Source organism: Perognathus longimembris, chromosome 3 (genome assembly GCF_023159225.1).
Source record: "Perognathus longimembris pacificus isolate PPM17 chromosome 3, ASM2315922v1, whole genome shotgun sequence".
NCBI classification, from domain to species: domain Eukaryota; kingdom Metazoa; phylum Chordata; class Mammalia; order Rodentia; family Heteromyidae; genus Perognathus; species Perognathus longimembris.
The window spans coordinates 75659322-75676875 of NC_063163.1; the positions used below are offsets into that span (position 1 = coordinate 75659322).

Here is a 17554-nt window from a genome sequence, read left to right on the forward strand (position 1 = left end):
GTGCCATCCATCCACTGACAGATGGTGTGTGCTCTGTAGATGGAATTAGAACCTTCAGTGAAGCAAAAATAGCCTCTTTCTCAACATAGTTCACAGCTTGGAGAATCCCCACTCCCCCGTCAGCCTGATCCATTTGTAACTTGCACATATGACAGACCTGGGCCTCCAGGAGTCACCCACATCCAAGGAGCTGGGGCCTGGGAAGCTGTCAATCATGTTGGGAGTGGGATTTTTAAAGTGTAAGGGGAGGTAGGTCCTGGGCTTGTGTAATCCACGAGAAACAAAGCCCTCTAAATGATCTCCCCCCAAAACAAGACCGTGGGGTGCAGCTTGGGGTTGGGAGTTTCTCTTGTACAGCAAGGCCTTGAGTTCAGCCACAGCACTGCAAAATATTAAAACAGCCAGGTACCAGTGGCTCATGCTTAGCCACTTGGGGCTGAGACCTGAGGATGGTGGGTTTGAAGCCAGCCTGGGCAGGAAAAGCTGGGATACTCTTATCTCTCAATGAACCAGCAAGCAAAAAGCTGGAAGTGGTAGAGCCCCAGCCTTGAGCACACACGCTCAAGTATCCAGGTGCTGAGTTCAGTGCCAGGACTGGCACAAAGCAGAAAAGCTGGGAACTTGTGTGGGCCTAGAAACTGTCATTTGGCAACCCTACTGCAAGCTGTTTGGTCCTAAGAAGAAAACCCAAGTGAGCCCAAGGGCATAGGCACCGTTGGCAAACACCTGGTTTCTTACCTGGCTTCTGGTACACAGAAGGGCCCAGGACCCTCTGCCTTCTAGATGCCCACAGACCACCTGGGCCACAGGTTGGGGTGCAGGTCCCAAGTGCCCAGCCAGCTGTGGCCTCTGCCTGGAGTGGGACTGGGCTGGGTGCTGACTTACCACGGTACTTAGTGTCATTGTAGGGCGGATAACCACAGCAGCCATTATGTCTAATTGCATGATTAATTGCCAAATAGTTAACATGCAGTCTAATAAATGACATAATGAAATGGAATCATAAGGCCATCAACCACATAATTGTAGAACACCCTCGAGGTGTGTCACAATTTTGTTTCTTCCCTTCTCCTCACACTTCAGATTTCCTGTAGAACTGGGGTTTGAACTCTAGGCCTTGTGCTTGCTCGTAGGCCACGCCCCTCTGAGGCCACAGCTTCGCTTCCCAGCAGCCCCGGGCAGCCTGGAGCCCCCACCCATCGGCCTCCACCTCCCTCCCGGGGTTCCTCCGCACGGCGCACGCGCTCGCTTGGCCAAGGTGGAACGCAGGGGACGCCAAGCACCCGGGCTGTGCTTCTTCTTTCTCTTTCTTTTTTAATGTCAGCTGTTAGTAAAATATTCTTAGAGACCAAAGAGTCAGAATAGTGCAAAACATCTCAACACCATGCATTCGTGACTTCTCAGTGCTGTCAAACGCGTCACATTTACGGAGAGATGGGGACCGACCGGAGCAAGTTAAAAAATAAGAACTGATCCGAACGAAGAACAAAAGATGTCTGGCTCACATTAATTACATGCTAAGTAGGATGAGGGGCCTCCCCGAGTGCGGCCGGGCCGGGCCGGAAGCCAGGGACGCCGCGACCGGCGACCGAGGCTGGGCGGGATCTGACTCGACAGTGTCAACTTGATCTTTCTAAAAACAAGGCGAAGAGAAAGCAACAGAGTCGGCGGCGACGACTTTGGTCCTTAAAATTAGCCGCGGAGGGGCGGGGCCGGGAGCCCGGAGGTCCCGCCGCGCCCAGGCCTCGCCCACAGGCGGCCGGACTCCGCCCCGGGCTCCAGGCCCCGCCCCCGCGCGCCCGTCCGCGCGGAGTCTGAGTCCCAGTCCAGGGGGGAGGCGGAGGTGGTGTTTTTTTGCATCTCTGATGGGAAGGACTTGGTGTCAAGAGTTGGGGTGCGGGCGGCACCTCGGCGTTTTCAGCCAAAGCTTCTGGGATCTGCGCGCTGATGGGCTGGTGCGTGGTCACCTCCAGCCTCCTCCCCGTTGGGGGCGGAGCTCTGGTCCGTGCCTCACCTGTCCCACGCCTTTTCCTCCACCAACGGAAACTCAGGGCTCCCCCTCCCACAGGAAACGAGGCTCAAGACCCCAGCTGGGCCCAGAATCCACATGTGATGGCGAACACGGAGGTGTCGGTCAAGGCCAGACTCCAAGCGCTTCCATTTGCAGGGCAGCTCCAGACGCCGCGTCCCTCTCTGGGCCCGGCTTACTGATGGCAGAGCTGAGCCCCGGATTTCGGTCTCCTTGCACCGGCATGGCTCCGTGTTCTGTCCTGACATCTTCCACCCCCAGGTCTGTGTGGGAACCTGGCACAAGCACGCGTGAACGCCTGGCCACGCGCAGGTCTCTGCCAACCAACCGCAATGCAACTTGCACGACCTCCCAGCTGCTGCCCACTGGCCAGCGGTGCTGAGCAGCCGAGGCTCCCGAGGCTTCAGCCTAGCGATCTGGGGAAATCGGGGTCCAGCGGCAGACCTCCCCAGGTTCCCGGCATCAGGGCAAACCAGAGGAGCTAGAGAAGCTGAGGTCCTGGGGGCGAGTACGGAAGGTTTCTACAGCAGTGTGTGTGTGTGTGTGTGTGTGTGTGTGTGTGTGTGTGTGTGTGTGTGTGTGTGTTGAAGGATGAGTAGAAGTTCTCTGGGGAACTATGGGGGAAATTTCAGTCAATTCTAGCCTAGGATTGCTCAACTCATCCAACAAATACTCCCCGAAGCTCCCTGGCCACACGAGGCCCTCTCACTGCCTCCTCTCGGGGCATCTGGGGTGTTTGCAGCTGAGTCACCCACCCATGGCCCGGCCCTACTCTACCTGCACCCCCACCTTGGTCTGGACCCCAAGTCTGCGTAAGAGTCGCCAGCTCCCTCTTGCTCTGGGCGGCGCCCACATTCCCGTGAATTCCAGCCCGGGTGCATGACAGGGTCTGGCGTCAAATTCCTGAGCGGCGCGCACAGCGGCACCCAGTGCACTCCGCGGCCCGGGGCTGAGGGTGGAAGTCATCACAGCCTCCAGAATAAGCCGGTGTCCACGAGGCAGCTTTGAGAAGTGGAGTCCAGCCTCTCCCAGCTCTTACCTGGGAATGTAACTAAAACTTCCAGGGCAGATAGCTCACCAAGGCCCGGTTTGGCTTGTCCCAGCTCTGGGCCAGGGCCCCCTTGCCTCGAGGCCGCAGCCACACCCCAGGCACACGGCCCAGCGTCTCCAATCCCAGCCCCGAGCCCACCTTGTCCCTACCCGGGTCCCGCGCGGAGCGGAGCCGCGCACTCCGGGGCGCCCTGCCACCCCGCGTCCCAGGTCTGTGCGTCTCCGCTCTTCCGGCCTGGAAAGTCAGGAGGAGGCTGAGGGGAGCCTGGTACCCCAACTGAAACTCTCTTCTCTCGTGGGGTCGGTCCTAGGACGCAGGGCCTAGGACGGGAGGATCTCTAGGCACCCGTAAATACTGGGGGTGGGCACTGCGGAAGTTAGCAGCAGTGGGGAGCTCAGCCCGCCCCACTCCGGCCGCCGGGATCGGGAACCGCGCCTGGAGCAGCTCGGCCCTCAGTGTCACCGCCGACACGTGCGTGTGGAACTCGAGGATGGGGACCGGGTGTGCGGGGAGGGAGGCGAACCCCAGGGGAAGTGGGCAGCGCGGCGCCCAGAGCGCGCCCTCAGCCCCTGGGTTTGGGCGCCCTAGGGCGCGTGTGCTTTTGAATCCCGCCCCGCCCGCCCAGTAGTCTTTTTGCACAAACCTCTGAAAGGTTCCGGGGACCCCGGCCCTCCGCTCCTCTCCGGGGCGCTCCCCGAGGAGCTCAGCTGCATACTTGGCAATTGGTCTTGGGTCCCAGTGGTCTGGGACCCGCTTATGGCTTTTCCCGGCGCCAGGAGGCAAAGACTCCCGGCACCAGAGCCCTGGGATGTGGCCTCCTCTTCCGGGCGGGGTCTCTCTCCATCCCCCGCTCCAGGCCCCTGAAGGGGGCAGGGCGGGCCCGAGGGGAGGGGCTTCGCTCTCCGGGCGCCCTCCTGAGAGGGCGGGCTCACAATTCCCGGGAGGCCAAGTCGAGGGCGCAGGCGCAGACACCCTCTTTGCCCGGACAAGACTCCCTTAGGGGGAGGGGCCAGAGCCCAAGCCCCGCCCATAGCCACACCCCAGGTTTTGCTCAGGCGTAGCACCGCCCCCGCCCGCCCCGCGCTAAGGCGCAGGCGCGGCACCGCCCTCCTCGGCAGAGCGCGTGTCCGACTTCAGCTTGACGAACTCCTTAGCCACTTCGTCGTTGCTGCGCTGCGAGAGGATGCGCAGCACAGTGAGGCCCGTGTCGTCCATGTGGATGCGGCGGCCGAGCGGGAGCCAACAGGCGGCAGTCCCGCGCTGAGCCAGCTCGCGCAGCTGCAGCACGGCCAGCCCCACCGTGCGGTCCTCGCGCGCGAAGCAGTAGTCCTTGACGCACACCTGCAGCTCATAGCACTCGGGGCCTGCGTCCGCGCTCAGCGTGCTGCGGAGAGGAGGGCGGGGCGTGAGGGAGGCCCCGCCCACCGCGGGCCCCTGGAAGCCCTGCCTCTGCTCCCATGGGCCACGCCCACACCAGCGATTTGGGCACCTCTAACAAGGCCCCGCCCTCTAGCCCCGCCCCCAGGTAGCTGCTAGCCTGCACAAGGTTATCCACACTCCCCTCTCACTCCCCCACCACTCCCTCCTGACCTCTCCTCCATCACGCCCATGCCACTCCCTCCTGAGTTCTGCTCTGTCCATGCCCAGCACCCCTAGCTCTCCTCATGACTACACCTTTGCCACCTCTCCTGAGCTCTCCCATGGCCACGCCCGTGCCACACCTGAGCGCTCCTGGCCCCGCCCACCACTCCTAGCTCTCCCTGACCACCCCTCCCTCTTCCTGGACCACGCCCACCCCAGGTCCTGACCCTGCCCATCGCTCTTGGCTGTCTCCCTGGTCACACCCATGCCGTGCCCTCCTAGCTACCCCCCCCACCCCGCCCACCCTGCATCTTGGCCACGCCTGCGCAGTTCTGGCTCCTCCTCAGAGGCAGTCCTTAGGCACGCCATAGCCTCCACACCCTGACCCAACTTCACCAAGTTCCCTATGTAGCAGCAGGCCCCTCCAGACTCAGCACAAGCACCCTAACAGCCCCATCCAGACTGGATGGCATCAGGCCCTCCCTGTGCCCGAATCAAGGCTCTTCCCCTCCCTCCAAGCACCCTGGACTCACAACTGGAAGCTCTCGTTATACTTGGGGGCCCAGCTGTTGTTCTTGGATTTGGTGGCAAATTTGCGTTTCTTATCACTGAGCTGGGGCCCAATGATGTTGACTTCGATGAATGGACGGAAGATGCCGGAAGTCTGCCACTTGAGATCATTGGCAGCCACCACTGTTGGGAGAGACAGAGGATCACTGTTCAAAGCCAGCCAGGGCAGAAAGTCCATGAGACTCTTACCTCCACGTTACCACTGAAAAGCTGGAAATGGAGCTCTGGTTCAAGTGATAGAGCACCAGGCTTGAGAAAAAAAACACAAAACCTCAGGGACAGCACCCAGGCCCCAAGTTCAAGCCCCAGTACACAGACATAGACACACACACATGGGCCTAGATCCAAAATCTGATTCTATATGGGTAAAACCAGCCCATTTGTTGTTCTAACTAACTAAATTAAAACTAGTGAAAGCACAGCAGAAAGATAGAAGAGGAAATCCTGCCTGCAGACACGCCTGGGGGAACCCGGGGAGCCCCCCACATTGGGGCTCAGCGTGAGCTGGCTTGAGTCTGGTCTGCCTCCCAATGTGGTAGTTCCCAATGGAGGCCTGCACTCCCCCACTTCAGAACACTCACCTTTCACTGTGACCTTCTGTTCCCCGGTTCCTGGGTGAGTGAAGAGCTCAACATGGACAGAGACCTCACCTACAGGGTCTTCCACACCCGAGCCTGGGTGGGTAGGGAGGGTATTGGATGTGAGTTATTCTTTCCTATCCACTGTAGGGACCCCCACCGCCCCCCACCCACCGAGTGCTGGCGGCACAGGTCTTCAGCCCTGTCTGGGAGGCACTGAAGGACCAGGAGGGAAGAAGAGTTCTGGGCTTTGGCCTTCACTGCACTTCTGTGTAATCTCTGGGCAGTTTCTTAACATCTCTGAGTCTAATGCACCTGCCTACCTTTTCTTATCCACTGATAGCTATGCTGTCCGCAGTCAGCCCTTTGTACCACTGGGAGCCCTGGCTGGGACAGTGACACAATTTCCTGATGTACATCTGATGTGCTAGGCACATCTCACCCACCCTTCTCTTCTGACACCTTTGACTTTATTCCCCCCCTCCCCAAGTGCTGGCACAGTGGAAGCCTCTACAGGTCCAGCCTTCAAAACACATCCAGCCTCTGGGCTCAGCTCCATCCCAGGCTTCCTGGACTGCCTCCTTCTCAGCTACTCTATACACCCCAAGGCAGACCATATCCTATTGGAGCATGACGCCCCCACAGCCCTCTAGCTCCATGGGAGAATCTGCAGCACCTCTCCCTGCCCCTGCTCCTGTCCCCCACTACCGCAGAGCTGCTTAGCTGCAACTTCCAACACACTGACCACCTTACCAGAGTCCTGGTCCCACTCAAAGAACCAAGGCTATCCAATCAGACCACTCCTTGGCTATGGCTGCAGTGATTGGTCAAGGTTTGTTCATGTGACCCTAGTTAGGCCAATAGGAGATGGCTCTGAGAGTTTGGCTCTGTCAAAAACTTGGTACAGCTAGGCACCTGTGGCTCATGCCTGTAATTCTACTCTGGAGGCAGAGATCTGAGGATCATGGTTTAAAGCCAGCCCAGGCAGGAAGTCCAAGGAACTCTTATCTCCAAATAACCACCAAAAACTTGGAAGTAGACCTGTGGCTCAAGTGGTAGAGCTCTAGCCTTGAACACAAAAGCTCAGGAACAGCCAGGACTGGCAGCAAACAAATACAACTTTGTCCTTCTCTGGTGCTAAACCAATAAGGAGAGCAACATTCTGTCCATAGAGACCAACTGACCAGTAGCACTGTTGAAGACTGGATCCAGCCATTCCCAACACCAACTCCGCCCCCTCCCCCCCCAGCTCAGTCCCACAGCCAACAACTTGTGTGCTATGGGTATCACAGTGATGAGCCTCTTTCTATCTTCTGTAAGTGTCCTGAATGGACACTTTACAATGAACAGCATCAAAGCTTGCATCCCAGACTCCCTTCCACTGTCATCCTGCCGGACTTGTGGCCGCCAGCACCTCCATCAAGCCCTCCCCAGCCCCCCAAGTAGCTTCCCGCTCCTGGAGCACCCATGCACAGGGACAGGAATAGAGGGACCATGGGAGGGAAGGCAGGGGGATGTTCTCAGTCAGAAGTTGATCCAGGTGACCTGGTGGGATCGGAAGTGGCTGAAGGTCAGCGAGCACAGGGGCTGGACACCCTCATCAGCCTGGTTGTAGTCACAGCCAGGGTCACTGCCCCCAGGTGGCCCTCCTTCCCACCTCAGGCTCCCACCCCAAACAGTCACATGCTCACCCCCTCCCCCCTCCCCCAGGCTGATGCTTCTAGCAGGCTCCATCTGGGCCAGACTGGGGTGCTGTGGTGGGTAGGGTGGAGGTCAGACCAAGGTCAAAGCTAGTAAGAGGGGGAGAGGGTAGTGCAGGGCACCCCCATCCCATGGCTTGCTGGCTCCACACAGAAGGGTATCCATGGGCTCCCAAGCCCAGCCCTCCTCGGGAGAGTGACTTCGCCCTTGGCACTTAGCCCCCCAGCCTGTGAAACAAGGCAAAGGATGCCCCCGAGGCTGATGAGGGTCAGCTTGTGCCTGGAACTGCCATTCTCCTGCCACAGCCTCAAGGGCTGGGGACACAGGCGTAGGCACCTGGCTTGGAGACATCTTTCTGAGATCTCTCAAGAAATGTTTGCACAGGGCCAGGCACTGAGTTAAGTCTGGCACCTTCGTTCTTTTCAACTCTGAAGTGTGACACAATACCAACATGAACAACTGCTTCGAGCTTGCCCTGGGCCAGGAATTGCTCTACATGCAGCCCTGGCTCCTGTGGCTCCTGCAGCAGTGGCAGGGTGATGCCAGTCCCTGTGGTCTGCACCTGCAGGCGCCTGTGGAGAGGCTGCACCCCTGCCCACAGACCGGATCTGATGGATCCTAGGGAAACCGGTTCCACCCCTTCTCCTTCTCTGTGTGGAACCAGCAAGCCGTCCTTCCCCTCACCCGGCTGGGCAGGCGCTGGGCAGGCGCCCCTGCCCAAGGAGGAGGACGGGCCTTTTACTAGCCAGGCTGGGAAGGGTGCAAGCACCGGGCAGGCGCGGGCGCGGGTGGCGGAGGCACGTACCCTTGTCAGGATAAATGTCTTCACTAAGGGTAAACCTAGCCCCCTTTCCACCATGGACTAGTTGGGGGAGGGGAGAGAGAGGAGGGATGGGTGGGAGGAGAGGAAGAAATGAATTGTGCGTGACAGGGCAGGGAGGCACGGAGAGAGGGCAGCAAGTGACAGGGAGGAAAAACAAGAGAGAGAGAGAGAGAAACGTCAGCAACAGACAGACAGACAGACAGACAGACGGCCTCCTGCTCTGGGAACACCAGGGACACCAAAAGCAGCAAGGACTATAGGGGAAACTGAGGCTGGCGCACAGGAAAGCCCTCGCTCACTGGGTGGGAGGAAGGGGTGATGGAAATCACAGACCCGGTACCCTCACCCCAGGCCTGGATCATTCAGAACAGAGACCCCCTCCCCTACCCTGTGTTTTAGGAAGGGAAGACAGGACCAGGGACCCCACCCTCCTGCCCGGGAGGCTGCATGTGAAGCCAGAGAGACAGGAGACAGAAGCAAAAGACAGAGAAAGAGAACTTGAGGCACAACCCTCTCCCCCTCCCCAGGGCATGGGCCCTCCCTCGGACACAGACCAGAGGCCCCTCCCCTGGGGACTGGAACCTCTTGCCTGGTCTACAAGGGCAGGTCTCTCTTGGAGCTGTCAATCATGTCTTGCCTTCAGGACTCCCAAGTTGTCAATCAGTCTTCAGGTCCCCAAGTTAGAGGTCCTGCCCTCAGGGTTGACAACCACTCCCTGATGGACTACTAATGTCAAGTCCTATCCCCAGAGGTCTCAGGACATTATAGATTCTGCCAGGAGGTGACAATCACCTAATTGCCCTGTGCCAGCAAGGGGTCCACTTGTAGGAGCTGTCAATGGCTTCCAGATCCCTCCCCAGGGCTGTCAATCACTTCCCAGCCTTCACCCAGGAAATGGCCCCCGTGGTGTCAGGAGCCCCACCCCCACACACCAGTTGGTTCTCATTGGCCATGGCATCAAGGAGGGGCGCCGCTCTTACCCTGGGCAGACTGTGTCTGCACAAAGGTCTTGATGAGCAAGTCGGTAGCCTGGGTGTACAGCGACAGGGCATAGCGCAAAGACTGCAGGTCCGGGCTCTTCTCCAGGAAGGTCTTCTTGAGGCCCACACCACCCGCGTGGAAGTATTGCTATGGGGAGACAGTGAGGGAAGGGAAGGGGACACCTGCGATGGCTCTCCCCCACCCACCATCCCAGCTGACCCAGTGTTCTCAGGACCTTTGTGTGTCCTGTACACAGGCTGGAAAGGTCCTCCCAGCCCCTTCCCATTGGCTCTTCCTGGTGAACTTCTATGCAGTCCTCCAAGCCTCTTCCCAGGTGCTTCCTCCAGAAAGCTCTCTGCTGCTGCCTTCTTGGCTCTGCCACCACTCATCCCTCCCTCTACCCCAGGCCTGATCTCACAAGGCAAAGGAGGCTGCCCGCCACACCTGTGCCAGGTGTGCACTTTGTCGGTCCTTCCCAGGAGCAGCCTGGGCCAGGCTCTCACCTTGATGGTGTCCAGGGCCAGCTCAACCACCGCACACTGCTTTGGAGTCAGGCTTTTGGCTTCTTCACGTACCATGTGGTCCTGGGAGACAGGAAGCATGGTAAGGGGGAGGGGAGAAGAGGCTGGGGTCCCCACCTTCAGACTACAACTTTGCTAAACCTCGGGGTGTGGGACTGGGTGTTTTTAAGCAAGCCTGGCACTCAGCATGAGTGTGGCACACGCCAGGTATTCCCTTCGTATTTGTTGATTAGCTCTGTACACTTCACCAAGCTGTACCTGAAGGTAATTAAACCCTGCACATCTTTCCAAATGAATTATGCAGTTTCTTCCCTGGTTTGCAGTTTGCAAAGCATGTCAGAACATGTCATTAGTGTCACTAGTGGGGACGCCCCTGGGAGCCCCCATCCTCTCTGCTGCCCCCCCTTCACCCCTCTTGTGGCCTCACCTTCAGTTTGGACAGCTGGCCCAGCTCCTTGGCGGCATTGAAGATCATTTGGGTTCCCTGTGGGGAAGGACAAGTGCTTGGTGAGGCCACTTCCTGTCCAGGCCCTGGCCCCAGAAGACTCCCAGCCCTGGGTACCACGTGGTTCTTGTTCAGAGGTTCTGTCCTGGGTGGTGGCTGGGTCCCGAGGACAGAGGTCTGGAGTCCCCAGGGAGTCCTGCCGAGGGGTGGCCTTGCCCCCACTAATCCAGTGGGGTATGGACACTACCCCCCCACAACCCTGCAACCCAGAGGCTGGAATGGAAGAAAAACAAGCAGGGTGGGGCATGGGGTAAGGTGGGGTGTGAGTGGGACAACCAAGGTAGGGCTGAGTTCCAGGACATGGCCTTGGTGGCCCACCCCTTCCCACAGCCATCCTGGGGGGCTGTTAGTCTGACCTTCAAAAGGATGACTGCTACCAAAACACATGCTTCAGTAGGCACCCCCAATGTAGACACTCAAAAGATGCCAAGGTAGTTATGGCCAGATGGGCCTGGGCTCAAACCTCAGCTCTGCTATGTGGCAATGAGCAAATGAATGCACCTCTGGGCCTGATTTTCCATCTGCGCTCTGGCTTTTAGCAGGCTCAAGGCTCACTCTGATGGCTTTCTGCTCTCAAGCACAGGAAGCACCAAGCCCGACAGGCCTCAGGCTGGGCTCCACTAGTCCAGCCTCCTCCATGCTGGTGTGGGGGTTCCTGGGCACCCGACCCCCCCATGGGCCGGGTCTGCTCTCTAGATAGGGGGGAATCTATGTGAGTGTGGGGCGGGGCTGAGCTCAAGGAAGCAAATCCCGTGAGCCTGGGTGCCCGGAGGCCTAGCTGCTCTGTAGCCCGGGTGCCAGCGGGGCAGGAGGAGGGCTTTCTGGACCCACGTGATGGCCTGTGGGTGGCCTCCGGGCCTCTGCTTTGCCTAGGACTGCTGTGGGGCTGGCGCTGTGACTTAGGGGTGCTGTTGTTTTGAAGGCGCAGGGCTGGAACCTGGGCCTCCTGCGCACACTCGGTGGACACTCCCATGCCATGCATGCCAGGCCTGCCCTTCCTTCACTGCAACCCCTCGGCTTACTGCAGTCCATTGTGCCACTGCCCATGGCCTGGCACCTGGGCCTCCGTGCTCCCCGCTATGCCTACCTGCAGTCTGGCTGGGAGCAGGACCCTCTTGGGCAACCCTGCCCTGCACTCCCCACGCCCCCCACAAGCAAGCCAGACAGACAAAGGAAGAGTCACAGACAGGTACCCAGTACCCCCGCCCCCGACGGCATGGACCACAGACGCAGAGGGGCAGGGGTGGGTGGGGTGGGGTGGGAGCCACACAGACAGTGAGAGGCTGGTCTTACGTCTGAGTGGCTTGGCAATTTCACCCTGCCCTGTGGAGAGAATCAGGTGGAGGTCAGAGTCTTGGTGGCCGCTGGGAGGATACTTGGTGGGACTTCCCTGCCCCCTCGAAGCACAATCTCACTGCCAGCCCACAAGCTCCCTCCCCATTCCTCAACCTGATGCTGAGCCCACCCAAAAACAAGCTTCCCCTTGTCCTGAAGTGGAGGAGCTTGTGGGGCCAGATTTCTCCACCATGGGACATTGTGGGGTGTCCTCTGGGGATAGCCGGCCTGGGGAACACGGGGAAGGGGAGAAGAGAGGGCTCAGGTCTCTCCTCCACCAGCCACCGAGCCTTCTCCTCATAGCCTGGCTAGAGAAAACACCCTGTGACAAGTCCTGAACCTGCACCTGCACCACCAGACACTAGCACATGGGCACACATGCACACCCAGCTCAGCATGGAAACACACGGCAGAACACACAACGCATACCACCAGGTTCACAAACTCCCATGGCTCCGGCCCCACCGCGCTGCATGCCTGTGGGCCCAGGGCCCCCAAAGGGAAGCCGTACAACCCACACTCAGAGTGAGACCCACTTCTGGCTTGGCCAGGTCACGTTCTGCACACGCGCACAACAAGGCAACCGCTTCCTTACAACAACACAGCCACACAGACCGTCGGTCTCCTTAGAGGAGCCCCAGCACTGCGGGGGGCCGGCATTCATTGTGCTCACACACACACTCCTGTACTCACATACACTTTCCCAAGCTCACACACACTCCTGTAGTCACATACACTCTCCCAAGCTCACACACACTCTCCCAATCTCACACACACTCTTGTGCTCACATATGCACACTCCTGTGCACACATACACACACTCCCGAGCTTACACACACTCCTATGCACACAAGCACACACCCCTGAGCTCACACACTCCCATGATCACATATGCATACACATGCTCACACACACACTCCCATGCTTACATATGCACATTCCCGAGTTCATACACTCCCTTGAACACATATGCAGTCCTGTGCACACATATGCATACCTTCATGATCATACATGCATGCATTCCCATGTGCCCATATGCACACTCCTATGATCACATATGCACACACACATCCTGTGCACACACGTACACACTCCCACACTCATATACATGCACTCCTGTGTTCATGTGTGTACACCACTGTTCACACATGCACTATTATGATCACATATGCGCATTCCAATGTTCATATGTGCATACCCACATGCTCACATATACACACTCCCATGCAAACACCCCATATTCATAGACACACTCGTATTCAGACATGCATACAGATATGATCACACATGCACACTTGTGATCACATGTGAACATTCCTGTGTTCACATGCACTCCCATGTACACACATCTGTGTTCACACATGAAGACTGCTGTGATCACATACACTCCTGTGATCACATGTGCACACAGTCACACATACACACTCCCACATTCATATGTGCACACTCCTATGATCACACGTGTACACATTCCTTGCTTAGGACATCTCTCCTCCCATGCCCCCCGCTAAACTTCCCACCCACGCACACCAACACTCATGTGTGCACACACTCAGGACAGACACACAATTAGACCTCGGCAAGATGAAGCCCTCATTACCTTTTCTAATCCCTTGCCATGTTTTCTCAAGAGGGTGCCCTGCAGAGACAACGTCACAGCGTCATCAACCGACCAAGTTGTGCAGTGAGACCTGGGGTGTTCACTATTGCAGGGGCGGGGTGTCTACACATCTGAGGGCTGGGGCCTGGCTGTGTGGGGGCCAGGCTGTGTAGGGGTTGTGTGTGACTCCCAAAGGTGAAAGAGAGATGGAGACAGAGATATAGAGAGACAGAGACAAAGAAGGCTAGAAAGAAAAGTCACAGCCAAACTACAGCCCATTTACACATAGTGAACGCAGGCAGCCCCTAGTCTCGAGGTCCACAGGAAGCAGTCAACGCACTATGCAGACAGACGTCTGTCTGATCCCTGGACCTATTTAGCACATGGCCTCAAAAGTGGCCAACCCCGCCTGCTTCCTCTTCTCCAGAGCTGGTGGGCCAAGGTCACCTTGCTCAAAGGACTGTTTTGAAGGTGAGCAACCGAGCTGTGGCTGGGTCTGGCTACACAGAGCCATGCAGTGGGAACCTCTTCATCCTCTGCACACAGGGCACAGCCTGGGCTGGGCACACGTTCAGCATGGGGTTACAGCGATCCAGGCCGCACCCACTGGGCGGTGGGGTCTGCACCTGCAGAGGTCACATCAGCCTCTGCTGGTGGCCGCTGCTGCGGTGTGGGCGTGAGCCAGCGCGGGAGCATCACATCTGCTCTAGGTCCTATCCAACCATGAGTCTGATGCCCTCACCCGCTCCACGCACAGCCACAGGGTGGTCAGGCTGGGATCAGACACCAGATCTACCTGACCCCCAAACCACCACCACCCTGTCTCTCCCACCTGGGTACATCTGTGTTTGTGGTAGGAGGGCAGCAGGGTGCTAAGGACAGAGGGACAGACTGCGGACTGAGACCACCGGTGGGAAGAGGGAGGGCTGCACAGAGCAGCTGAGAAGGACTCTGTGGTAAGCACCTGCATTTGGGGGTAGCCCACAGGACCTCAAAGGGCAGCCAGAGAGGAGCCCAGGGTGTGTAGGAGCTCTTGTCCTCCTCTTCCTGGTGTTAAGGGAGCTGGAGACTGGACAGGGGCAGAGGCTTGGAGGCAGTGGGGCGGGCGGTGTCTGTGGCCCATCCCAGCCCCTCCCCTCCCCATGCCCCACCCAAGACACACACACAGGCACATCTAGGCAGAGGGAGGACAGGGGGTGGGAGGGCCCAGGGTGGACAAGGGGGAGCTGGAAGGGGAAGCCACGCAACGGGCCCAGTCCAGACACAGCGACGGACAGACAGACGGACGGACGGGCCTCTACTTACGATCATCTGTCAGCCAGATGGGGTGGGGCAGGGGAGGGGGAACAAGGCACTGTCAGTGTCCTGGGAAGCCAGGGAGGGGCGGCGAAGGTGCCAGGAGCAAAGCACCACCCAGTGGAGGGACACAGCACCCCAGCCTCCCCCCACCCAGCTCCGCCTCTCAGTGTCTCCAGCCTCCCCCACCCCAGGCCATGCTGTCTAGTTCTCAGTTTCCTCTCCTGGGATCACCCTGGCTCCCCTCTGTGTAGCTTAATGGGGGTGACATTTGGTCTATCTCTGGTGGCCCCTCAGGCTGATCTCCAGGAGCCCCCAGCCTGTGCGTGCCCTTTCCACTGTGAGCTCTAGGACCCCTGACTGGCCTTGCATCCCAAGCTGACTTCTTCCCTAGGTGACCTCTGATCTCTGACCTCATGACCTCCCTGTGCCTTGGACACTTCTGGACCCTATGTGACCTTTTTGATTTAGGGATAAGCCTAATGGTTGGGGATAATCCTGACTGCTGTGACCCCGACACACAAACACAACATGTGCAAAGTCTCTTGTGGGCCACTCTGACTGGCCCTGGCCCTGACAACTGTTGTGAGCCCAGGGTCTTCATCCAGATTCCCCCTCTGCTCCCCCCACCACTTCCAGGCCCCAAGCTGTGTGCAGTCGGCTGGCTGGCTGTGGGTCTCACCGTCTGGTCGGTGAGCGGGGGCAGCACGATGGTCCTCTCCATGGTGTTCATCACCAGCTTCCACAGCTCCTTCAGCACCCGCTTCAGCACAGTTTTCTCGCAGATTTTGGCAAAGAGTGTCAGGCTGGGGGCAGGAAGCTGGCTTCAGAAGGGGCCCCGACCCTGGCAGGCAGGGATTGGGGGCTGCGTGGCACTGCTGGGGCGGGCTGGGCTGCACAGGCCAGGCACAAGTGAGCATGGGGCCTTAGGGGAATCTCTGGGCCTTACTGAAGATGGGGGGGCATAGGGGGCTACCATGTTCAAGGGAGAGACACACCCTGACACTCCTGTTTGAAAGTCTAGTGTCAGAATGAACTAGAAGTGGAAGAATGGAGAGAGGGAATATCCAACCCTCCAGGAATGATGAAGGATCCAGATATGCGCATGGGGAAGAGAGGGAAAATGAAGAGTTTGTGGGGATACAGGACTGTCCAGGAGAGGGGACACAATCTAGCAGCATCTGCCACCCACCACCCACTAGTTAGTCTTCATGCACATAGCCTCTCCAGCTTCCTTAAATGTTAACATATGCTCTTCCCGCCATCCCCGCTTTGTCCATCCACGTGTCCATCCCCCATCCATCCATCTACCTATCTTCCCAACCATTTGCCCTTCCATGCACACATTCATCCATCTGCCCATCCACCTGTCATCTGTAAAAGCCGATGCCCAATGCCAGCTCTGCACTGGTCCATGTTCCCTCCTCATGCCCCACCCTCCCAGCTATGCAGCCCTCCTCGGGGCCCCGTGGCTGCATCCTGCCTCCTTCCCCAGCTCACTTGCTGTCCAGGAGGTCCATGATGGGCTGCAGCACGTTGTCGGCGTCCTGGGCCACGCTGCTGCAGGCACTGGCCGGCACGTTGCCCGTGCCCTTGACCTGGCTCAGGATGTCTCCCATTTGCTTGACACACTCCTCGATGTGTGGCTGGAAGCTGGAGCAGAGACCCAGGGGCTGGACCAGATCTGCTTCCCAGGGGATGAGCCCCCAGCCTCCGATTGGGCCTCAAACTGTCCCCGCACAAGCTGATGCAAAGCAGGGATGGACTGGAGCGTGGCAAAGGAAGCAGGCCCTGGCTGTGGCTTTTCCTGAGCGCGCCTCCCTACATCCTCACATGTGTGCCACATGACACACATGACCTTCATCTCTGACTGATTCTCAGGCTGAGGTTCAGAGCCATTAAGCTGCTCGCCTGAGGCCACACAGCTAGTGAGCAGTGGGGCCAGAATTAGGAAGGTGCCTGAGTATTCTCCCACACCTGTGCTGAGACTACATGTGCCCCAGGCTGGGGGCTGTGGAGTCCCCTTCCCCACGCCCTACCTTCCAGCTGCTCCCACCTCGTGGCAAACACTCGGCTGAGCTCATCCAAGACATTGTTCAGTTTGACCTGCAGCTCCTTCAGCGTGTCGCTGGCCTCAGCGTCCAGCTAAGGGGAATGGGCGTCAGATGAGGTAACCTGGCACCCACATCTGGCCCTGGCATTTTCTCCTCAAATCCCAAAAAGGGACCCCAAGGGCTGGAGAGGAAACTGAGGTACAGTGTGGGTTGAAGTGGCTGAGCTGGAACCCTTGTCCAGGCTGCAGAAGGGGTGAGCTCTGGGGCTCAGGGGCACCGGGCTGGACAGTTGGGGCCTTACCTGCTTACCACCCATGGCTTCAAACATCTTCTCCAGCTGCACACGTAGCTGCTGGGTATTGTTCATGAGGATGCAGGGCTGTGAGGGAGAAGGAAGTCAGGCTCCCACCCCCAATCAGGGCAGGGGCAGGCCGGAAGTTGGGCCCTCATCATCCCTCCCCACCCCCTCTGGGATCTCAGGGATCTGGGCTCTGGGCAGGGAGAGCAGGGGTCCTGGGCTGCCCTGAGGATGAGTCTGGGGTGCTGGGGATTGACCCAGGGATGAAGGACTTAAGCGATGTTCTCTGGGGCCTAGACTGGGAAATGTGGGCGCAGCACAAGGGTTCCCCACGTCCTGGCACATGGGCTCATAGAGGCAGGTCAGACACACTTAAGTATGCACACAAACCCATGCACACACACACACACACACACACACACACACACACATCCACTCACAGGTGTGCTCAGACACGCCTCACACTCAGTACAGAGGCAGAGAAGACACACCCATACACAATGCACTCAAGCACACAGCACCAGGCACCCCCACACAGATCCCATGTAACAGAAAGGCTCCAGGGGTTAGAGTGTGGGTGTGGCCAGGCCATAGTATGGGTAGTGCCATGGCATGATGTGGGCAGGGCCAG

At 58.5% G+C, this 17554-nt stretch overlaps 1 protein-coding gene across 4 annotated transcripts in view; it reads right to left on the minus strand.

Moving 5' to 3' along the window:
* Nucleotides 1–4163: 4163 nt before the first annotated feature.
* The window catches only part of Unc13a (unc-13 homolog A), a 41065-nt gene continuing 27674 nt past the window's right edge, over nt 4164–17554 (minus strand). For 2 of the 4 annotated variants that reach the window (XM_048340894.1, XM_048340893.1), the window contains exons 31-42: nt 16927–17004; nt 16628–16716; nt 16072–16224; nt 15254–15377; nt 13276–13314; nt 11634–11663; nt 10263–10319; nt 9818–9898; nt 9314–9461; nt 5813–5905; nt 5195–5354; nt 4164–4464 (exon numbers count right to left, since the gene is read on the minus strand). In XM_048340894.1, coding sequence (XP_048196851.1) covers nt 4164–4464; nt 5195–5354; nt 5813–5905; nt 9314–9461; nt 9818–9898; nt 10263–10319; nt 11634–11663; nt 13276–13314; nt 15254–15377; nt 16072–16224; nt 16628–16716; nt 16927–17004 — 1353 coding nt within the window. Of the gene's footprint in view, nt 4465–5194; nt 5355–5812; nt 5906–9313; nt 9462–9817; nt 9899–10262; nt 10320–11633; nt 11664–13275; nt 13315–14580; nt 14587–15253; nt 15378–16071; nt 16225–16627; nt 16717–16926; nt 17005–17554 lie in introns of all 4 variants that reach the window. The other 2 variants (XM_048340892.1, XM_048340895.1) reach the window with 2 other exon arrangements.